Source organism: Tenrec ecaudatus, chromosome 7, assembly GCF_050624435.1.
Source record: "Tenrec ecaudatus isolate mTenEca1 chromosome 7, mTenEca1.hap1, whole genome shotgun sequence".
In the NCBI taxonomy this organism is placed as follows: Eukaryota; Metazoa; Chordata; class Mammalia; order Afrosoricida; family Tenrecidae; genus Tenrec; species Tenrec ecaudatus.
The window spans coordinates 67509691-67533808 of NC_134536.1; the positions used below are offsets into that span (position 1 = coordinate 67509691).

At 48.3% G+C, this 24118-nt stretch overlaps 1 protein-coding gene across 1 annotated transcript in view; it reads left to right on the forward strand.

Annotated features, from left to right (window-relative positions):
• The window catches only part of POPDC1 (popeye domain cAMP effector 1), a 35149-nt gene extending 17111 nt beyond the window's left edge, over positions 1-18038 (forward strand). Inside the window, exons 6-7 of the mRNA XM_075553747.1 lie at positions 90-216; positions 17520-18038. Of these exons, the coding sequence (XP_075409862.1) occupies positions 90-216; positions 17520-17641 (249 nt within the window). The 3' untranslated portion in view covers positions 17642-18038. The remainder of the gene's footprint in view (positions 1-89; positions 217-17519) is intronic.
• The last annotated feature ends 6080 nt before the right edge of the window (positions 18039-24118 follow it).

The window sequence follows — 24118 nt, forward strand, 5'->3', positions numbered from 1 at the left end:
CACTGCTTAATTGCTGAGCCTCAAACCTGCATAATACTGCTTAACGGATGTACCTCAAACCTCAGGTGTCTTACAACTTTGCCTCACAGAAAGCCAAGCCCAGCCTTTGCACGCAGATTTCCATGCTGGAAATGCGGAACAGTATGGCCAGCTCCAGTGACAGTGACGATGGGCTGCATCAGTTTCTTCGGGGGACCTCCAGTGTCTCCTCTCTTTGTAAGTTACCCCGAAATTGAGCAAGCTCACTCCAGAGTTCTGATGGACGCATGTTGGCAATACCCCAACAACAGGAAAGCAAATCCCACTGCCAGTGGGTCATTCTGACTCAACATGACCCTCGTTAGGGATTCCAAGACTGTTTGTCTTTATGGGAGCAGACAGCATCCGCTTCCTGCGGAGGAGCTGCTGCTGGGGGCGATCCGCTAACCTGAGGGTCGGCAGTCCCGTGCTTAACCCCGAGTGCCACCTGGGCTCCTTAGATGGGGCCACAGACAAACTAGAACATGAATAGAAAAATTAACTCTGCAAGTAAATATTTGGCCATCTAAACGGCAAATTTTATCCAGAGGTTTTTTGGGGGTTTTGTTTTCATATTTACCTTAGCTAAAGCCCAATGCTAGAAACTCATTTCTATTACAGCAATAATTCATACGTGCTTATGCTTTGTCTAAATACTGGGTCACTCATAGAGGGCGCCCTGGTGGTACAGGGGGTTGTGTGCTGGATTATTAACTGGAAGGTCAGCTGTTCGAAACCACCAGTTGGCTCTGAAGGAAAAAGTGATGCTTTCTACTCACATATCTATAATCTCAGAGACCCACGGGCTCAGCTCAGTTCTGTCCTATATAGGAATAGACTCAATTGTAGTGAGTTTTCTTTTGTTTTAGAGAATCATGAAAAACATCCCACATGATTTGGTCGGGTTTTGGCTTAGTTAGTTTTTGGTGTGTTTTTATGATTTCTGCTATCTTGAAAATGTAGACCTAGCAGACACAGTGTTAAATATGGTAGAAGAACTGCTGATGGGTGCTTTGCTGCTGCAGGGCTGTCTAAGTATGAGTAGCAAGAAGATTTCGATAGGGAACATTCCTGTGAGTTCCCTCCGTCCCACTCTCAGCAAGACTCACATCTCTCCTATTGTTGCTGAGGTTGTTTTAAAACATTTCCAGAACACTGACAAAGACATTGAGAATGAGAAAAATGAAATTGTTTGCAGAAGCGGTGCTTAAAGTGAGTCTGCGAGGGATGCTATAAGAACCTTACCCAAACTTACGGTGTGTGAAGTAACACGAAGGAAAACGCTTCCCTAGGGAGACCTACTCGTAGTCCCAGTTGTACTTCAAACGGCAGTCATTGGAAAACTACACAAATACATTGAAAAGCCCTGAAGATATTGGACTGAAGGTTCTCCTGGGTCACACAGCCAGGCGGGGCTAAAGTGGACCAGGCCTGGGTGACTGGGGTAACCTTCCAAAGGGAAATCTAGGTGTAGAAATGCGCTGTGGGCCCGTAGGGAGTGTCTCAGGAATGACACAAGTGAACAACTGTAAAGGGTGCCATTTGATTCCAAAATAGCTTTTTGAAGCCATTAGCTGACCAAATTCTGAACTACTTGTATATCAACTATGTTATCTGCCTTGCTGGAACCGATTGTACACACATAAGCCTTGTTGCTGTGTCATCCAGTTGGTTCTGACTCTAGTTGGATCTTCTGTGTTGGGTGAAGCCATGCCCGGCCCTGCACCAGCCGCTGCCGTGCTCAGGCCCCTGTTGGCAGCCAGGGTATCTCTCTCGCTCACTGAAGGCCTTCCTCCTTGCGCCGGCCTTCTCCTGTACTCATCTGAATTCCAGGCAGCAGCAGGCTCAAGGGACAGCTGTAAGGACGGCTCAGGGCCAGGCAGTGTTTCGTTCTTTGGGCATGGGGTCACTATGAGTCAGATCTCATTAGATGGCACCTAACCACAACACACTAAGGCTAGCAGAACGGGAATTGAGTTGAAATCTGTTACGCAAAGTCTTTTTCCTATAGCACGAATGGCTTATTTGTGAAGTTCTTATCTTTTTGTAGCCCTCCAGTCTAGCTTAGGAAACACTGGTAACAAGCAGTGTACACAGGACCTTCCAACCATCTTCTAAAACTCGGGGGGGGGGGGGGTTTGGTTTTATTTTCCTGTAATATATTATTGCAAACTTTAAATCTTTTGAGGGTAAAATAACATTTTAGAAAAAGAAAACATAGAGTTTACCCAGGGAGTGTGTTATTTAAGTAGCATTAAGGCTTATTTTCAGCATTTTGCTTATTATGCTTGTTGGTATTATACTTTTCTTGTGGAAACATACATTGCAAGGTGATCACACATATGCCCCATACAGTTCTGCATTCAAATCTTGCCTCTAATCCAGTGGTTCGCAACCTTCCTAATGCCACGACCCTTTCATACAGTTCCTCATGTTGTGGTGACCCCAACCATAAAATTATTTTCGTTGCTACTTCATAACTGTCATTTTGTTACCGTTATAAATCATCATGTAAATACCTGATATGCAGAATGTATTCTCATTGTTACAAATTGAACATTATGAAAGCACAGTGATTAATCACAAAATATGTAATTATATATTGTGAAATATGTATTTCTAACAACAAATAAATGAAATTTTGTCTTGAAGCATGGTGTAACATGGGCAACAGTCTTCACGCTGGGTCCTCGTCTGCGGGCGTATCTGCACGTGGGCGGACCCACCCGGAGACAGATACAAGAAGGTTGTCTGGCTTCCAAGACCATCCGAAATATGCGTTTTCTGATGTCTTAGGTGATCCCTGTGAAAGGGTTGATCAACCCCCAAAGGGGTCGTGACCCACAGGTTGAGAACCACTGCTCTAATAGCTGTTAGCTGTGTGACTTATATTTTGAAGCCTCTCCTGGGACAGGCCTGGTTCTGATGGCAACTCCTGCTCCTTTCCCCTCCCATTGAGTTCTCGCCCATCTTGACTTGAGGTGACTTCCTGTGCAGATCATTGGAAACGTCAGGGCTTGTAAAGCAGCTTGTTGCCCTTGAGGACCAAAACCAAACCCCAGGCTCGCGGCCATGGAGTTGATACCAACCCATAGTGACCCTATAGGCCAGGGTGGGACTGCCTCTGTAAATTTCTGAGACTAACTCTAGGCAGCCCCGTCTTTTGTCAGAGGAGCAGTTGGTAGTTTTGAACTGCCCACCTTGTGGTCAGCAGCCCAAGGCACAACCCACTACACCACCAGGGCTCCTCCATCCTTGAATATAAACTTGTATTGTTTCTTCTAGGTTTCCTCTTGTCTGAGTGTCCTTTGCTGTACCTAAAATATGTTCAACCTACTAAGGTCTCTGGTTTCTTCTGGAAAATCTTACGTGTATGTATGTAGGTGTGGGTGAGAATTATACAGAGAACCCACATTCATGACTGCTTTTCTTCGACCAGTTCTCGTTCTTCATTTCCTGGCCCCATGGTGAAAGGAGAGATATTAGTACTTGAGAGCTAGCACAAACAATGCCTACACACTGTTTCATTCCCCTGTGCATGTGACTTATTCTTAAAAACGTGTTAGTTCTCATTGCTCTGACTTGTGTCTTAAATCAAAATTACTACAGCCTGTTTTTAGCTTTCTATTTCTAGACCTATCAAAGTGTCATCAATTTTTCAATATTAAAATGTTTTCCTTTGAAAAACAAAGACTGTAAAACCAATCTTTCAGAGCTAGGAGGCTGAAATCGCAAAATTGATTACATTTTAAATATGTAGTATATTTTTGAAAATCTACTTCCAGCTCATTTCTGAGGCTGCAAATCTTGACAGGAGCAGATCATCTCATCTGCTTCGCGGGCGCCGCTGGTGGGTCTGCACCGTGAGAGTGCGATCAGCAGTCCAGGATGTCCAGGATCAAGCCCACTGCCATTGAGTCAATTCCAAATGGTTGAGCCTCTTGCTACTCCAATGGGGCTGCAGGAAAAAGGGCCTAGGGATCCACTTCACACCAGCCACTGGGACACCCGAGGGTGCTCTGAGGCGGTGTCAATTCAGCTGCCCTGATTTCTTGCTTGCTGTGGATAGGGCACCGCTCCACGCCATGTCGGTCTGGGTCATTGCTATTCATGCACAGAACGAAGATGGGGGTGGCGGCATCCACAATGGCTCCTCAAGTTTCCACTGAACAGTGGCTCATGCCCCTCACTTCCGCTGGGTGTGAGAAGTCGCAGGCCGAGTCTGCCCGTCCTCTCGCAGGGACTGTCCCCGGAAGGAGAAGTACTAGCACCGCCTACCCTAGTGGATGTGGTTTCTTCTTCACAGAGGAGGACGTGGAGAGCATGAGCTGGTTATGAACTCAGTTCTCCAGGAGGATGCTGGCCCACAAGCCTAGGTATCCTGTGATTCCCACGCTTTCAGACCATATTGGGTCTATGGTTTAAACAGAAAGGCGGGAAAGGGCAAATAGCGTTTCACTCACTGCCATCGAGTCAATGCGGACCCATCGGGATCTCCTGTGGGTTTCCAAGACTGTCATGTTTCTGGAGTAGAAAGCCCACTTTTTCTTCCAAGGAGCTGCGGCTGGTTTGGCACTGCCGACTGCGGCGGATTGCAGTGCACCAGTACACCACCAGGGCCCCACGGGCTCTCTACTTCAGAGGCTGTTCACATACATTCCTGCCTTTGAAGCTGTCACTTGGGAGAGTTCAGTCCAGCCACTGTTTGTTCTTCCCTTCGGGGAGAAGTAAGCAACCTGCCTGGAGGTACTTTGTGCTCTGGCAGCCTGCTTTCCTGGAAAACCTGCAATCTCCAGATTCCTTCTTTCTGACCAACCGATGCTGCCAGTGTGTTTCCATAGACTTGCGCTAATGCACTGCATTTAAATGAAGCGTGTTGGCCCTTATTCCTATAGAGAAGTAGCTAACACGTCCACTGGTCTTCTGGAAAGCCTGCTAACTGTCCCTTTGCTTCGCATGCACGCAGAATTGCAAGCCACTCTACTTAACGGCGATGACGCTTATTTCGTGCACCTCACTTGGTAAGCCATTTTTACATCATTCCCTGTATTCATTGGCCTCCACATACAAGTGCATTGAAATATTAAGATGTCTATATAAATATTTCCCACAATGCCTTTTCAGTCACGTTGTTCAAATCTGGATTCAGTAGCATCTCTGCCTTACACGTGATTGATCTGAAGTCTGCTTACCTGTAGCCTCCCCCTTCATCGCCCTCTGCCTGTCTCTCTCTGAGTGTCTGCGTTCCCCCTCAAATTGTGACTATTCATTGGACTTACCTATGAATCGCTGACAGATCTCAATGAAGGATAAGATTCTGCAGGAGGGGAGGGACTTGAGCTTCCACCTGTCTAAAAGTGGTGCCCAGAGGACGTTGATATGCTACTGAGTGTTGGTGTAGAGAGGCTTTTCTATTTGAAAATGTGCTGAGTGCATCCTCCCCACTGTATTGATTACTGTGTTTCTTGCACCGTCTGTCTACGGGTAATTCAGTCTAGATAGAGCCTTCTACTGACTTCAATTGAAGGCACCACTTTTAAAGAGTTCAAACAGTATGTGACGTAATAGTACAACAATTCATAAAATTACACAGTAAATGAACCTCAATTAAAAAGATAGGAGGTTCAGGAAAAGGTGAAGAACTTTGAGTGAACCGTTGCAATGAACTTGCTGTGCTTCCAACTTCTGATGTGCTCTATTTTTGCACATGTCACATAATGCTACATCCCGAGCAAGAACTCTGCTCCTAGCACCCCTACCGGCAGCCGACTTTCCATTGTCATTCAAAGGGAAGAAAGTAGTGAAATCTCATGAGAAAAACATGGTCCCCATTGTCGGAGTGGTGATGCCTTGGGCTGCTAACGGCGATGTTAGCAGTTTGAAATTACTCGCTGCTCCACAGGAGACAGATGAGACTTTTGATTCCTGTAAACAGTTACAGTCTCAGAAACCCACAGGGGCAGTTCTTCCCTCTTTCCAGGGTCATTATGAGTCAGGTGTGTGTGTGTGTGTGTGTGTGTGTGTGTGTGTGTGTGTGTGTGTGTGTGTGTGTGTGTGGAGAGAGAGAGAGAGAGATCTGCTTTCTTCATCACTCATCACTCCCATTCAGCAAGATGGATTGGCACAGTGGCCGTCAGGATGGGCTCACATACAGCAGCTGGTTGTGAGGACGGCACAAACGGAACCAGGCACGAGTCCATCCTGTTGTGAACAGGCTCGCTGTGAGTTGGGACCAGCTCGATGGCACCTCATTGTACCCGCAGATCGCGTTGACTGGACTCTTGTGTTCTCGTTGCTTCCTTCACTTGGTCTTCATGTTGCGATGTGAACATGTGCACTAGGACACGGGAAGGGACAGCCAGAGGCGGATTGAGGGCAGTCACATGGGCACAAGCAGCGTTCTTCTCCTGGACCAAGATGTGGAACAGGGAAGCTGGTCACGCTGCTGTCATTTCATCATCCTTCAGGGTTCGCTCCGCACAAGCCCCTCCCCTCCCCCCCACACACACACTGATTGTGCTCGGCAGTTCCATCACTGGCAGCTGTGTAGCACACGGGCATTGTCATAGCAACCGGAGGACAGCGTATGCTCCCTGGAAAGTTGTCTGCTTTTACTTTCATTATTGGGGTTAAGAGTGGTTGGGGTAGTTTTAAATCTTAAAGCACAGTAGGCATACAGACTGTGGGAACTCCTATTTAAGGATTTTGTTAGTCTCGTCCCCGTATTGTTTCAGGAATTATCATTCATATCTTTATCTTGCAGAGTCCTCTGGAATATTTAGAGAGTGATTTCTTAATGAGGAAACATTTTTTTTCTTTTTAAATGTGTTTTATTATTAATGCTCTGGATAATTATGCTCTGGATTATTATGCTCTGGATAATCTACTGATTTCAAATGAAGGAGCTGCACACATATGCTTTCAGTCAAGTTCATTTTCATCTGGTTAGTATTCTTGTCAGCAAAGACTAGCAACATAGCTGACATAATGAGTTTCTCTCAGGCTCCTGATGCATGTATTTACCTATAAAAATCAAAAACGAATACAACATTCATAGTTTCCAGGCTGGTTTCTTCACATCATCTGTTCAACTGAACTTGAATTTAATTCCCCCTGTGAATAGCCATCGACTTGTAAACAGAATGCATATGAATTATACCAAGAGAAAGGCGGGGCGGTGGCCAGGTGGAGGCGGCAGGTAGAGGGGAGGCCCGCGTGAACATTCTCAGACCCACTGAGACGGCTGCGAAAAAGCGAGACTGTTGATGAGTAGATGAGTTAAGTATGACGTAGGGAGGTTAACTAACCTAGTTCAGGTCACTCGCCTAGCCCTGTCATAAAGCCACGTGGAATGTGTTAGAAATGTTTGCTTTGCTGTTTTCCTTCACCTGCATCAGATCAGTGTGCAGCTTGTTTAGGCTATTCAGCCACAGCTGCACCAGCTGACCCTTTGTTCTGAGTCTCACCGTAGTCCTGTGAGGCTCTTGCTGCTGCTGCAGTTTTTGTTGGGTGCCATCTAGCCTTTGGGACCCAGAGTGGCTTCATGTGACGGAGCAGAGCTGCCCCAACATGTCTTAGGCTGTCATTTTACCAGCGTGCACTCCCAGGCCTTTTCCCCCTCGGGGATGGTGTGCTCCAGGTGAGTTTGAATCGCCAACCTTTCCGCTGGCAGCTTAGTGCTTAACTGTTCGCACCATCAGGGCACCTTCCCAAGGAGATCACTGCTGCTTTTTCTTCTTTTAGGTTGAAGAGGGTGACATTTCTCTTCTTAGCCTGCAGAGCTTAGTCCTTCGGGCCCTGACTACAGAGCCGGCACCAGCACCAGCACCAGCCCATTATAGGAGTGTGGTCCCTCTCCTCACTCAGCCCTGCTACCCACCACTCAGCACCTCTGTGGCGGAGGGAAATTACCAAAAGTGTTTGCCTCCCCCGTGGGATGACACTGAAGGGGAGTTATATATCTTTAATCTTGTCATCAACATTCTAAAATATTATCCAGGTCATTTACACACGTAGACATCAAAGAGTAAAAATAGCCTATAATGAAAACAGAAAACAACTGACCCACTATGACCTAGTTTAGGTCCCCTTCCTCCACTGTAGCAATCAACGTTTGAGACCGTGCTACGTAGCGTGCTGTTCTTTGTTGATTTAAGTACTTACCTGCGTTAGTTTGTGTGTTCTCAAGCGAAGCCAACACCGGGGACACTTGTATATGTTTGTATATAGAAAGAGATATGTGTCAGGAAGTGGTTTCCACCGCTGTAGAAGTAGGTACAAGTCAGGTTTCTCCTGGCTGGCGAACGTAGAGGTAAGATGAATCTAAAGTTGTCCGAGGGAGTCCGCCATGACTAGTCTGCTGGCAGCTCCTGCGATGGGCATGCCAGAAGCAACAAGAGATGGAGGGACCGGGTGCAAGTTTCATGTCCGGGAGAAGGCGAAGAGTCAAAGAGGAGTCCACTCTGCCTGGTCTCTCCCTCTTACACAGAAGGCCACCCGTGGGCTCCACCCCGATGCTTACTCAAGAGTGTTGGTTGGTGTAATCCCCAACCGTCTCTTCCCCGTTATCGAGTAGCCTACTTCTCTCTCTGGTTTTTATTATTTTACTTTGTACCTTTGTAGCATTAAGTAATACCTGTGAGCCTTTGCTGTTCTCTGTTTCTGCACCCTGTGTGAAGGTGGAAACGTTAGTCGCCTTACCTCTTTTTCTCGGTCTCCTCTTCCATCTCCAACCGCCTGTGATTGGATTTTAAGCAGTCAAGCTTGGCCAAGCCTGCCCTCGTTTTGCTTGGGACCGAGGTCATTTCTCAAAATCCAAAGCCAACGTGACTTGCATTGTTCTGCTTGCACGCAGCCCCACGTCGTGGACGAAGACCACATTTCTTTCTTTTGGGTTCCACTGGTTTGACAACTCCCGTTTAAAAAGACTGTTCATAAGAACAAGTTCAATGTGTTCTCCTAATTTACACACCCAAGAGTTCATGCCCTACTTTGTTTCATACTTTGATTTTCTTTTTTCCCCCAGAATTTTTCCATTACCGTGTTTTCTGGACGAAGCGGCCTATTCGCTATATCCTTGGTCTCTTCCGGCTTAGTGCTCGTTTTGCTTTACCCGGAGTCCCTCCCACGCCTCCCCAGCTTCACAGCTGCTTGTTTCGCATCGGACCCGTGCTTCTTCCTGCCTCTTGTTGGGTGAGCATGCTGAGGCGCTTTTGCTTTGCTCAGGTTGTCGTATTGTGGGTTGTTTTACACCCTTTCGCTCGGACCATCACTTTTGTGTCTCCCTTTGACCAGAGACCGCCCTCACCGGCCTCCCTTCTCCTCCATCTTTCAGTGCTGCGGTCCTCCAGGCCTGCTCAACAGAGCCTTCTCATCTTCCTTTCCCGGCTCTCTTAGTTTCTCCGCTACCTGCGTTGCTCCATGTAGGAAGACTTCGGCTGTGAGACTTTGCCTGTTCCTTGGTCCCCATTCCTGATGCTCTGTAGCTCAGGGCCCTGACCACCCACAGAAGTGCCAACAGTTGATCTGAGAATGGCTCTTGGACCAGTGAGAAGCTCCTCCTAGAAGCCTCTGAGCTCCTCCAGCTTCCGGTTTGCCCCAGGTGCGCTCCTTACTGGAGCCCCTTGCCTGGCGCTGAGTCCGCCTGAGGAAGCGCGAGAGGAGGTCCTCGCCAGCATCGATGTGGCAACGCTTCCCCTCCTTCCCACGCAGTTTCTTCAACTGAAAAAAACACCGTATGCTATAAATAGGAAGAGACCGGAAAAGAGATGGTAATCCTCTCAAGCAACGAAGCCATTAAATCCTCCTCTGTCTCCATTCATCGAAAAGAACACACATTCTAATTAAAGTTCTAAACTCCTGTCAGATTTTTAGTTACTTGCTAAGGTGGTTGGCCAGAGGGTTAAACATAGTAAAAACAATAACCCCGTGAAAGGAATGGAGAGGACGCCATCAGAATTAACAGGGAGAGTAAAAAGAGTTCTTGTTGCTTGAGGTTGGGTAGCTCTCAGAAGCACTGCTCTTTCCGAAACGTGGGTGGTTTGAGACGGAGGGGAGACGCGGCAGGCTCTGCAGCTTGGCGCACTCCTCACTCGACGGCCAGGCAGACCTGCGCCCGCTTTGCCCTCCCCTGGAACCGGCGCGGCCTTCGCTCCGGGCACGAGAACCACAAGTGTGCCCACTTGCCTCCCTTTGCCAGGAGAGCCCCTCAGGCCCCCGTGTAATTGGAATCACGGCAGCACGGTTCCGATGAGGGATGTTGGGCACAGTGGGTGCTACACATGGCGGTTAACCACGTAATCCGCCTCGAACCCACCGGCTTCGGTGCGGGAGAAAGATGGGGAGTCTTGGAAACCCCAGGGGGCGTTCCCCTCTGTTCTGGAGGAGCACTGTGAGTTGGAATCGACTCGGTGGCAGGGCGAGTTGTTTGGTGAGGGACTGCCACACCGCGTCTCCCCTGGCGCCCCTCTGCGCGGCACACATGGGCAATGTGTCTGCCAGTGGCAGGGCTTGACTTGAGCCCACCCAGAAGCGCCTTGCAAGAAAGGCTTTAGGATCCACTTCTGAAAGCAGCCAACCCTCGAAAACGCTACCGAGTCCAGTGCCACTCTCGCCCCTAGGAGGGGCGTCAACAAGTGGGTGGAACAATTGACTGAAAAGATACGAAAATTACCCACGAACTTTTTGAAGGCCCTTCATAGGAGGTTGCTGTGAGTTGGAAACAGTTTTTGAACGGAATGATTTTGTCACTCGGGACTTTGCGAAGACAGGGTCTCCGGGCCCATCTTCCATGCAGGCGCGTGTGTCGCTTACGTCTGCAGACAGCCGCTCGCAAGGACATGCTGCAGGTCTGACTCGCAAGCTCTGCCCATCCTCCACGCCCCAGCACTGGCCACTGGCCGAACAGGCCTTCTGGGGACAGACACTGCTTTCCAGAGCCATCCCCCCATGTGGGCACGTCTGCCCCGGGAGCTGGCATGTGGGGACCCCTGTGTGGTTGAAGATTCTCTCACGGCTAAGTCTTAATCTTTGCTTATCCACTTGCTCAAGGGATGAGGTGCTGAGTTCAAAATTTTCTTTCTGAAACCTCAGGATTGCCACCTGGTGCTATAAGTCTCCTTTTCACCGGAATAGACCGTGAAAGGCTGGACTGCTCAGAGCACACTTCTGCTCTGTTGCCTGGCCCTTCTCAGTGTCCTGGTGGCCACGGAAGCATTCTAGCTGAACACTCTTGAGCAGAAGATTAATTTTGTCACTTGGCAAATGTCATGAAATAGTCCCCCACCCCCTGCCGCAAGCAGTGGTGACTCTGGACATAACTCTTTCATAGGTAATGGTGACTCTGGACATAACTCTTTCGTAGGTAATAAGTCTGGGCTGCAGCTTAGTCTGATACTACTTAGTTTGCACACTTTTATAACTAACTTTATTGGTAGCCAGAGTCCAACAATTTGGAAGATGATTATTACTCATAGCAGAAAAAATAATGATAATTCTCTCTTCTTGGTCATAATACATTCCTAAGGATACAGTTAACCTCTTTTGTCCTCAAGCTGTAAAAGTAATCTTATAAGGAGAAGGCTTTAGTCAGTCTTGTGAGAAATTTATGAAGAGAAATTATTTCCTACTTCAGAATTGGGAATAAGTGAAAAATTATGCATTACACAGGAGTCCTGAGCCTCCTGGTAACATCCTTGCAGGACAAAAAAGTAATTTGTAAAAAGTCCTTACCCACAGGTAAGCACTGACTCTTGTTCTCACCTCTGGATAAGGTAGCTGAGCCTTCAGGGCAAAACTCAGATGATGCATCAGTGCATAAAAGTAATGAGAACACCCGGCAAACTGGTACCAAACTGTATTAATATTCAACTTGGGAAATGTAAGATAATTCCCCTTGCTTTTTTTGTTCATATTCCACATTGGCTTTGGATTTATTCATGGACTAAGAAAGCCTTTCTGGCTCTGTCGTGACAGATTCTCACTGAGTCAGGAGATTGCCTTGTGGGGTCCGAGAGCACCATGCCAAGGTGGCAGGGAGGTCCGTCCCCTCAATGCCTGCCTTTCTCCTGACCCCGACAGCCCCCGATTCCCAGAGAAGACTAGCTGACCCTTTTTGCCTTTGTGGTTGTGAACATCATACTTGGTCTCAATGGTGCATGAGGCCCAGGCTCCTGGCGCAAAGAGTGGGTGTTCCCTGTGACTGGTTCATGTTGAGGGTTGGGGAGCCATTTAGCAATGGGACCCTTCTAGCAGGTCACGTGGTGGAGCCTTTTTCCTGTGACCTACTGAACATTTGGCTGGTAGACAAAAGGATAGAGGCAACGTTGTGTGGGGACTGGGACCTGGGTGAGGGTGGAGGTGGGGGGACTTGTAGACTCAACATGAGTCACCCGCCTGAAATGTAAGGCAAGCAAATATTCTCTGCAGGAAAGAATATTAGCAGGAAGATTAGTTCTTGCCAGGCTGCTGGGGCCACCTGGTTTATCCCCCCAAAAGATGTTTCTGTCCCTGGGCTTCTCTCCCTGGTGAGAAATGAGTTCATCCACGCAGCCGCCCCACTTGGTTTGCTCTCGCAGGCTGTCTGCTTTGTGCCTGCCTTCATTCTGAGTATAAAATAGAAATGACGGCTATGGAGGGCATAAGGGTGCACTGGTCTAAAACATGTTCAGAGCTTCTGAGAAAATCAAATAAATTCGAGTCAGAGACTAGGTGGGAGTCATTTTGGCCTCCCCAGCATTTGATCCTGTGCCCGGCACCTTGTGCTCACCCAGTAGTCTTTCTTGAGGACTGGATGGAAGTGTTGTGGCGGGTGAGAGCCTGTCAAATTGTGTTGACATTTCCCTGGGAGGGCCTTGCCCTTGCCCACCCCCCACCCCATCCCCCCACCCCCCACTCTCAGCGGCATCCCATCCAGTGGCCAATTAACAGAAAGGTAATTTCTTGCAGGGTTATGAGGCTGACAGTCCATTTTCACAGTGAGGTCTTGCTCTAACCCATGAGCTGCTTCCCCTTAAGGAATGGGTAGAGTCTGGTTTATCCACTGTCAGCTCTTGGAAGGTCCTATGTGGACCTTTGGTAGAGGAATATATTTTTTTCTGTCATCCATTATCCTGGTTTTCTGTGGTGATTGCAACGGATTGCTATCACCTGGTGGTTTAAAACAATGGAAATGTATTCTCTACGATAGAGGCTAAAGGTCTAAAATCAGTATCGCTGGCTAAAATCAAGGTTGTGTGGCAGGACTGCATTCTCTCTGGAAGTTCTAGAGACAAATCCATCCCTTGCCTCTTCCAGATTTGGGTGGGTGCTAGCATTCCTTGGCTTATGGCCACATCACTCCAGTCTTTAAGACCAGCATCTTAAAATATCTCTCTGTTTTGTGTGATAGTGAGTTTATTGTGCCAGCCTGATCGATAAACACACGTGGGATTAATTGAAGAACAGAGAGATAAATGGCTCCGTGAGCCTCACCTTTATTGTCTCTTCGCTCTTTGATCATCGGACCAGTGTGCGGCTGCCTTGCTTGTTCTGTGGGATGCCTAGCCGGTGGACTGTGTCGCTGTAAGTTGAGGTCCCTTTAAGTCTGCACGATTGGAATGTACATCTCTGGAGCTGGGGACCGCTGGTTGGTGACCTGGCTAACAGTTGGTGACCTGTCTTGCTGTTTGCTGCCTGTGTATATATAGCCTAGCTCTCTCTCTACAGTGGACAAACTGGCAGCCTTCAAGACTTAAAGGACTGCCAGTGTCTCAACTCTCTCACGGGAGTGAGTTGCACTGAGCCATTTGTACTGCTTTATAATTTAACTGTTCATTTCTTATATATCTATCTGTATATAATTTAACAGTTCATTTCTTGTGTTATATATCTATCTATCTTTATGCATATATATATATATATAATTACTAGCAATCTGGTTTTGTCTCTCTAGAGAACCCTGTCCAACACAACATCCCTTGCTCTTGTGTGTCATTAAATTTTCTTTGCCTCCTTATAAGGATACATATAATTCCATTTAGGACCCATCTGGATAATCCAAGATAATTTCCCTGTATTAAAATCCATAATGTAATCTCCATTTTTGCCATGTCAAGTAATAGTCATGAATTCCAGGAACTGGGACTGGACATCCGTGGAGGCAGTTGTTCAGCGTGCCATACCCATCTATGCACCAAGTATTTCTCAAGGTCCAGAGACTACAGGAGGGGTGACAGCCTGCAGGCTGCCTGTGTACCAGAGGCTTGTGCTTGTGGCCATGACACATAATGAAATACAGGACACGCAAAGGCTGAACTGTTTAGTTGGGGAGAATTAAATCTCCCAGCAGAGGCGATTATGGAAGTCTGCAACGATGCCATTGGAACTCCACCTTGAGACTCAGAACTTGGTGGGTAGGGAGCGGAGAAGCCATCCCAAAGGAAGGAGACAAAAGCCAGTGGCAAAAGGAGAAGCAAGCCTTGAGCCGGGGCAGGGGGCACTGAATTGGCCGGAGCTTGGGCTGGAAAGGAGGAGGCTTGGCCTCATCCCCCAAGATCCATGGTTGCGTCTGCCGCGTCCCTTTAATGTGAGCACCACAGCTCGTCCTTTGCCCAGGCCAATATAATGGGGACACCATTATTAACCCTTTCACAGAGTGCAATGGCTATCGCCAATTGGACTGGATCCTGCCTTTGTTGTCTGTTGATGAGGAATGAGGCAATTAGGTGAGCTAGTTGACAGGGTCAAATTACATTGTAGCCCCACGACATGTACCAGCCCCAGGATTCCAGAATGCTATCATGGTTTTGATAGATAGGCTTGAAAATTAGCGATAACTTAGTCCCACTTCCCAGTCAAAACGAACCGGACATCTTTCTGATATGTGTACGATATATCGTTATGTCTAGATGTTATTTGTTATTGATTTGGTTTTATGCTCTTAGACATGCCATCTTGTTCTAAGAGCTTTATAGGGTTGTAAACAGTCTACGTTAATATTTCATGAGGCTCATAACTGCAGCTAAAAATATATGCTGGAAGCCATGGCTAATACTGCCGAACAAACATTCGGACAGTTTAGAGTGAGAAGCAGACCCTCCTCCAGCGTGGGCTCCTCCTTTTATTGTCCAGGCCAATGGGCAAGGGGGAATCACGTTAACAATTTTGTTTCATTATTTAGGTCGTTGCCTTCCAAAGACAAAATTAATTAACTAATTATATTTCTAAAGCAATTATGACCCAACTGCCGATCCACGATCTTTACAAATGTTGTCATTTAATCTTCATAGCCATTGCCAAGGATCGGTGTGGTTATTGCACCTGTTTCCTAGATGAGAAATGAGAGGTGAAATAGCTTACTCAAGGTCACACCAAAACCCATTGCCAGCAAGTCCATTCCAACTCATAATGAACTGGTAAGACATGGCCAAGACCGGAAATCTTTACAGGAGTAGGCAGCCTCATCTTGCTCCTGGAAAGCGGCTGGTGGATTTGAACCGCCAATAAACAGGCCTGTATGTAGCCCACAGCCTCACTAGCGCTCCTTAGATGGTGCTGACTGTCATCAGCCTACACATATGGATTCCTGGTTGTATGTGGCGTGTCTGTATGTGGAATGTATTGACTTTCCTGTGTAGCAAAGGCTAACAGGAAATTCGACCATGCTATACTCTGTAAGACATCAGTGTTCTTGGATCATTTGGTAGAGATTTCTTTTCCCCAGTTTATGTCAGCAGTCATCTTGCAAAAATCTCTGTTCAGTGAATGCTTCTGTGGATGTACCATAAACAGCCAAAGCTCCCGTCCTCCATAATTTGGAAGATGTAGCTGTTGGCGGTGGCATTTCCCCAGATGTGCAGTTCCGAGGATACACAACTTAGAGGTTCTTACTGTTTGCCTGGCACTCTGTCAAGCAGGTTGTAGACACTCGTGTGTCTGATCCTGCCAGTGGCTCTATGAGGTGGCTCCTCTGACTTGCCCCTTTCCAGAGGTCTGGACCCACCCAGGGCGCTCCTGTGAAAGGAAGGTGGTGAGGCTTCAGTGCGCTTGCTTTGGACATGCAAGCATAGAGATCCGTCGTGAGAAAAGATGTCCACATTGGTGAAGCAGGGGGTCAGCAAGATTGAGGGGCACCCTTGGGGAAATGCATTGACAAGAGAGCTGCAGCGCCCCAAACAACCGGTCCTGAAGATGGACTGGGCAGGACTGGGCAGTGTTCCATTCTGTTGTATATGTTGTTGTGAGTCCGAGCCAGCTCGGTGACAGCTGTAGGATCAACAATAGACGGGTGGAAACGGAGGCCAGCCGGGTTAGTGGAGTGACGATCACCCAGTTGGGACCCACCAGAGCCAGGATTTGAACCCTGGAACTAAGTCTCAGGAAACATTTGGGCAGTGTGCCCGCTCCCTCCCCCGTGTTCTGCTGGGCGTTGTGGCTGAGTGCAGGGAAACCTGTCCTCCCAGGGGGCAGCTGTGTGGCATGTTGATGGCTCCTGCTGACCTCTTGGTCCTCCCTGCTGCTCTGCCCTTCTGCCTGCTGCCGACTCTTGCCAGTGATTGGCAGTGCATCGTAACAAAATTGCATGGTCACCTGTAGGCCCTCTGCTCCTTGTCTTAATAGGATCCCGTGACTCTCCTTGGCTGCATAGCACATATTGACGACTCTGGTTTTCACTGTTGTCCTTCTGTCATCTTACCCCTAGCCTGACTGCCTCGGCACCGCTCTGCCCTGGCAGAAGAAACCCGGCATAATGCCAGGGTGGGGTCCTACAGATACGCCGGCTGGGTGAATCCTAGCAATGAGAGTGGTGACACCCTGGAGGGGCTGAGCAGCTGGTGTAGCCTGTGCTGTGGCCGGGAGCTGCTCATTAGGCCTCTAAGAAGTCTATGCACCTAGTTGAAAAAACGCTTGCTCTTAGTTTTAGACAGCGTTCTCTCGTGTGTGAAACAGTGTCCGTCATCTGGCAGACACACGGCAAGCATTTGGTAAATGCCTGAGTGAACCATTCCTTGGCTCCTTGCATCCCCTGGCACCCTAAAGGCTTCGGGGATGCTCCCTTCCCCTGCTGCTCCTGGGAGTGCCTTTCCTCCCCCTGGCTCTTCCCTCCAGGCGCTGGGAACCCTTTCTGGCACGTTACCCAGGGAGTGGCTGGGGAGGCTTTTAAAGGTGAGGGTAGGTGGGGTTTAGGTCCCTCCAGTTTAGCACAGGACTCTCCTTCAGGGAACCGTGGAGTCAGTTGGTTTGTGGGTCAACCTGAGATCTGGTCACCATGTATGGTATTCCTACGGGCATGGGCATGGTATGTCCTGAGGGGATTTTTACGGCAGCCCCTGGAAGCTGGAAATGTTGGGGAGGCTCCGCCTGTTTATCTCCCGACCAGGAATCCCTTCTTGAGTTTGTTCTGCTTTGTTCAAATGCTGGGGTGCTAGTAGAGCAGTGGGGACATGACTACGCTCGCGGTGGAGCGCGCCAGTGGCGGGGCAGGCTGCGCACTGAGTGATTTTCCTTTCGTTGGCATTCGACAGATGTGTCATCCCCACAACGAGCCTCCGCCAAGATGAAGCCGATCGAAGAAGGGGTGGAAGATGACGATGAGGTCTTTGAACCGGCGGCTCCAAACACGTTGAAAGTGCACCAGCTGCCTTGATGAGAGAGGACTCGTGTCGCCAAGATAAAAGTCGTCTTGAAGATAGCCTGGAAAAATGCCAGCACTTCTTCCTGGCTTGAGGTTACTCAGCTCGGGGACGTCCAGGCTGGCAGGGCCTGCGGGCAGGAGGTGGGACGCTCAAAGAGGAAGGCCGCTTCGCCGGCCTTTTCTTGCTCGGCTTGTTCCGTAGTGGCTTGGCTGAGCCTTCGGAAGCATCCTAGTTCTAGTTGAGACACACCACTCCACAGTGTTTTCTAGATGTTTTCATTTTAACTGAAAATTCGCCGTGTTCTTTGTGTTCACGCCTTTCACGTGTTTTTTGCACTGTGGTTCTTTTTCCTCACGATGTTCGCCGCCGTAGGACGGACTGGCCTGCGGGGCAGACTGACTGAGCAATCAATGTAAGTTTGAAGCGGAGGTGACGGTGATATTAAAAGCCGGGCTCTAGAGCTCTCTCCCATGCCTGTATTTCTCTGTGTGGTGGCATTTTAGAAAACGTGGGGAACTGACTGGTTATTCCCCCCCCCCCCCCGGGCCAGACACATGTTGGCACTGGATCACCTTACGGATGCGGGCCTCGGTAGATGGCTCGATAACGGACGCAGCTCCTCCGAGTCGACTCACATTACCTTCTAGAAGTTTCTCCATTCAGAGACCGCTCTGAAACCCGACGCGAGCAAGATAGCACATGGAAGCAGCTCTGCGTGGGGTGTCAACCTTCAGCTAAACTCAGTTTCCCGGTGGTTTTGAGCCGTCCTGTCCCACACCTGCGGGGTGGGAGATGCTGTGCAGAAGCTAGAGGGGCTGCAGAGACCGAGCCAAGGGCCCTGAGCACGTGTCACTAGGGAGGGGCCGCCGAGTGAGGAGCCGCATCCTTCAGCCTGTGTTCTCCAGCCTACGTCTGTGCCGCCAGGAGCACAGACGCCACGATGGGGGGTGGGGGGTGGGCAGGGCTGTGGGGCAAGCACAGCGATGGGCAGCAGACATGCTGTGGGACCCGGCCCCCATCTCCCTGTGACAGGCTGCGTTCTGGAATACACTTCTTGCCAGAATCGTGCTGTCACCACCAGGGTAAGACTGGTTTGGCACCCCGGCTGCTGGTCAGTGTGACGGTGGCACCTGGCTGGCCTGCACTCAGGTGAATGAAGCCCGTTGTTAGGAAATGGCTCATCCTGCCCTATTCATGTGTATATTTGTCTCATCCATTGGAAGGCACTTTAAGTTGGTCCCTTGTTGGGTTAAATAGCTCAGAAAAATTCTAAATGAAAATGATTTTTGGGTCGCCTGAGCCAAAAGAAGCATCTCTTGCCCCAAGACATGATTTATGCCAGAGAGGTAAGGCAGCATAGGGGCACTCTCTTTGCCTAAATCCACTCTTCCTGAACCATTTAGTTTTGTCATTCACCTTGAGTTATATTTACACGCTAGGCCACTCAGTGCCACATTTTACCTTTTACCGAAAGCTGGGCAACCCAGCTCCTGACGTGTCGTTCGCATGTACAGGGGAAAGGCTGGTGTTGCATTACCACGCTAGTGGTCCCTTCAGTTGGCTACAGGAGGAAAGTATTGTTGAGAAAATGGAGCAAGGGGAGTGGGTGACTTCGTCTCCCTTCTAAGGTAGAAGGACCTCTTCCTGTACCTAAGCACTCCGCTGCAACTCTCCTGTGACTGCGGGCAACTGTCTTCTCCTCGCCCTTAGCAAACGAACGCTCAGCTCGCTGCGCTGACGGCTATGGAAGACCATCTTCCCCTCTTTTACACATCTGGTCTCCCAGCTCGCACTGTACCCTACGGCCCGCACACACTGCCCAGCCCGGCACTTCCTTTAGATGCTGCTGAGGCCACCTTGCTTTCCTTCTTTGTTAGGTGTGGGGGGTTTCTATTGTAAAGCGTAACACACCGTGAGCCCAGGGATGGGCACTTTGTCGTTCCTTTGTGAGTGGGGCTGGTTTCAGGGGCAAATCCCACTGCTGCCACCTACACATCGCACGAACAGAATACGGAGCAAGACGAAAACATGCGCTCCTTTAGCGATTGCAAAGAACACTTGTGTAATCATCTCCCAGGAGAAAACAAACTCATTGTCAGTGTCCCAGAGCACTCGTTCACGCCTCCTCCCTCCTCCCTAAGACAACGACCTTCTGGCCATCCTTACACCTGACCATCGCCTCCGTCTGGCCCGTGGTCGAGCTGCACTCGAATGGAGTCACGCGCCTGCCAGGGTTGGGGATTGTGTGGCAGTGGGTTCACGCACTGAGCTGTGAGCCATCAGGTCGGCAGTGTCAGCCACCTTTCTGAATGTCATAAAGTTCTCTAGCCCCGTCCCATCCTCAGGCTCCTTTCACCTTGTCAAGTGCAGAGAGCAGAGGCTCCCCTGTCAGGACCCATTAGGACAAGGGTGGGGGGGGGGGTCCTTCTCCAAAGTGCTGGGAACAAACCTGTCTCACAGGCACACTGTTCACATGAAGCAATGCGACTCACTCGCTGCCCATTGAAACATGTGCATGGATCAGTGAAGATTACGATCTCAGGAGGAGAAACCGTCAAAGAACCACTTTGCCTGAATGGGAAACATGAACCGATTCCTAACTGCATGCCACCGTACTTCTAGGAGAGACAATGGGCCCGGGAGAGGGGGAGCCACGAGCCACGGAGCGGTCCTCCCACGTCGGCTTGGTAGCGAAAGAGCAGATAAGGAAACAGAAAAGAGTTTGAAGTGTCAGATCTCCTGCAGATGACTGAAACTGCACCATGCGGAGGGATAGATAGCGCTCTGTGTAACACGCACTCGCGTAGATTTAAAAACACGCTTGTCCCAAAAAAGACTCTTGGCATGGTTTCTTTTTTTTTCCCTTGGCATTCACTTAACTGTGTCATCAAGGTTCAGAAATATTGCCTAACTATTTCTTTTGTCTCCCAGTTCTATTACCCTTAAGTCAGTCGGAGTGGGACATCTTTTAACGGAAATTGTTTGTCTTTTATAATAGGTTGAAAACCATCAAAATCTGCATTTATTAAGACAATCGCATTTTACATCGGTCCTAAAGAATATCCATGAATCTTAAATTAGTAATGTTGGGTCATCTAGAATTACTCTTTCTTTACCACCTCTGCTTTGTGGAACCATTTCTGCTTCTCCCTCTCATGTACTTTGATGAGTGGACAACTGTGTGCTGTGGTTTCAACAGCCCGGACACGAGAAGATGTCTCTCTGCATCTCATTCTCCTACCTGTCTGAAGCCTTTTTATTGCTTTTATGGTTTAGAGCTGCCAGCTCCTGTGTTAAATTGGGTTTTCCAGAGAAACAAAACCAGGGACACATACATGTAGGTAGACCCAGTCCAGCTCAAGTATTTGGATCAAATGTTAACTGGAGACCTTTCCTGATTGACACCACTCACTGCTGACCAATAAATGAGGAAGTAGGAAGCTGATGCAGGAGGTTGGGTAGACTGAGTCAAGGGGATGCATGACATGCTGCCAACTGCTCCCAAGGCTGGCAGGTCACATGACAGACTGCAGGCCTAAGTCTCAAGGGACAAGACACAAGATTCAGGCCAACAGAAAGAAGGGATAGAGTCAATTCTCCAAAGTCTATGTAAAATAGGCCAGATCCCCAAGGAGATGTCATCAGGCTGAGACTTGCCACTTATGGGGGATGCCTTACTGCCACACTCCTGAGGATCTGGCCCAGCGAAGTTGACACAGTGCCCAACAATCAAGGGTCCTGTCTCCTAGGTCGCAGCATAGCCTCCACAACAGTCACTTGGATGTTGGGAAAACCGTAGGACTAGCTGCTGTGTTTTCTATGCTTCCCCCTCTCCAGTGCAGCCAGGCAGGGACTTCTGCACTCTTAACTGAAAATGCCATGCTAATGAACAGTCACTACTGACCAAACGCTTGTGTATACAGATCACTTCTTCCCGGCAAGACTTTGGACACTCCCTGTGGACCCCTGGGAGCAGATCCAAAACCCATCTAGTGTTTTCCTCCATGTCCTGGGTCGACCCCAAAGCTGCTCTGCAGAAACCTCTGCCTCTGCCCACCTTGCTCTCCCCTCCTTTCCCTCGTCCCAACCCTGGATTCCCAACTCCTTTCGCTGATGCTGCCCAGCGAGGATGATGAGACTCCCCCTACTCAATCAAGTTCATGAGGACTGCAATGGTAGAGCGCTGGGTAGGGCATGGTTACGACGCGCGGTTTCTCATCTTTGGTCCTCACTGTGAGCAATAGTTGTTTGTTGCCGCACTCACAGATGCCTTGTGCATGATGATATATTGTAGAACTCCTAAGTTTAAGAAACCTGCTTCTCGTTACAGACCTTTCTCTTTTACTTGCAATCTCATTTTAAAGTAAAAGATTTGGAGTGCTTTATACAGACACATTATAGGAATCTCTTTCTTTTTGAATTCTTTAAGTTCCATTTACATTGACAACGTTGCTTTATAATAAAGACACATTTTATCCAAATAGAGCCTTACTCTTTAGAATATCTTATATATTGTTATTTGGTCAAAAACACTTTTATTTCAGAAATGTGGTGATTTTTCATTTCACTCATCTAACTGGTTTGCTGTGAGTCCATTCCCAAAGGTTCAGAGAAAGGAAAATCCGTAATGGAAGGTTTCTATGAAAGGGGAGACCCGATAAGGCACTTAGCTGCTAAGCACAGTGGGTAGGACTGCTCCTGCCCTGGAGATACGGTGGGTGGGGCTACAAGGCAGCTGGTACAGAAGGGGTTTTGTTGTCAAGCTTTCTTCTCTTTCCTGGAGAACAAGTAACCTTTGCAGGTAAGCTCCCTCTACTCCCTGACCAGGTGTGAGTGCAGAAGCCAGGGTGGGTGGCCTCTAAATGCACTGCTGTCCAGTTGAGTCTGACTCACAGGCTTCCTACAGTTCCAAGTAGATGTGCTCTGCGGTGCAACTGGTGTTTTTCAACTGTTGACCGTGTGGGTAGCGGCCCAGCACGGAGCCCCCGACACCACTGGAGCACCTTGCAAGTGGGAGTCGCCAGCAGAACTCACAATTAATTGAACTTTCTTCAGGCTGGGAAAGAAAAGAAAAACATTAAACCAGGAAATAATGCACCATTCACGTTCCAACACTTTTACCTTTTGTTAAATTACTGTTTGTTTATGTGTGTGTATACCGGTAGGTAGGTACAGAGACATTCCATTGTATCACATTCAGGAAAATGAGATAATCTAAATACAAATATTAAATATCCATCATCTGAAGATAAATAATAACTACACTAACGAGCAACTATTCCAAAGCTGGATTATATGGAGAAGAATGTAGCGTCACGATTAGAGGAAGGCTCATTAACTACCTGTAATATGCAGATGACTCACCCTTGCTTGCAGAGAGTGAGGAGGACTTAAAGCACTTATTGATGAAGATCAAGAATTGCAGCCTTAGCAGATGGACATTGGACCTCCACGCAAGTCCTCTCTCAATGCAAGGATACTTTGTTATAATAACCCAGCACTCTGTGATGCTCACCTTCCCTGACATGATCACTAAAGACAAAATGGGCATATTAGAAAATGCGGTGAAGAAAGTTTATGGTGCCTGACTACCAAAAGATAAAGTGTTTGGAGTCTTAAAGGCTTAAACAAACTGCCATCTAGCTCAGAAGCAACAAAGGCCACATGGAAGAAGCACACCAGCTTGTGTGATCACGAGGTGTCAGTGGGATCAGAAAACTGGCAGCAAAGACCCAAAACAAAAAAAAAATTCCTATCAGTGGGAATGAGGGGGAGGGCAGAATGGAGACCCAAGGCCCATTTGTAGACAATTGGACATCCCCTCACAGAAGAGTCACAAGGAAGAGACGAGCCAGTCAGGGTGCTATATAGGACCAACAAAACATACAACTTTCCTCGAGTTCTTTAATGCTTCCTCCCCCACAACCTCCTATCATGACCCCAGTTCTACCTTACAAATCTGACTAGACCAGAGCATGTATACTGTTATAGATAAGAGGTTGCAACAGAGGGAATCCAGGACAGATAGACCCCTCAGGACCAATAATGACAGTGGTGATACCAGGGGTGAGAGGGTAGAAAGGAGGAACTGATCATAATGATTGACATATAACACCCTTCCAGATGGATGGACAACAGAAAAGTGGGTGAGGGAGAGAGACAGCGGTTATTGTAATACATGAAAAAAATAATTTGTAAATTATCAAGGGTCCATGAGGGAGAGGGAAAATTTGCTGATACCAAGTGCTCAAGTACAAAGAAAATGTTTTGGAAATGATGATGGCAACATACATACAAATGTGCTTGACGCAATGGATGGATGTATATTTTGTGATAAGAGCGGTATGAGCCCCCAATAAAATGATTTTAAAAAGAAGAAAAATTGAAGCCTTGAGTATGGATTACAACTCAGTGTAAAGACTAAAATCCTCACATCTGAACCAATAGGCAACACCGTGCTAGAGGAAGGGTGGACGTGGTCAAGGGTT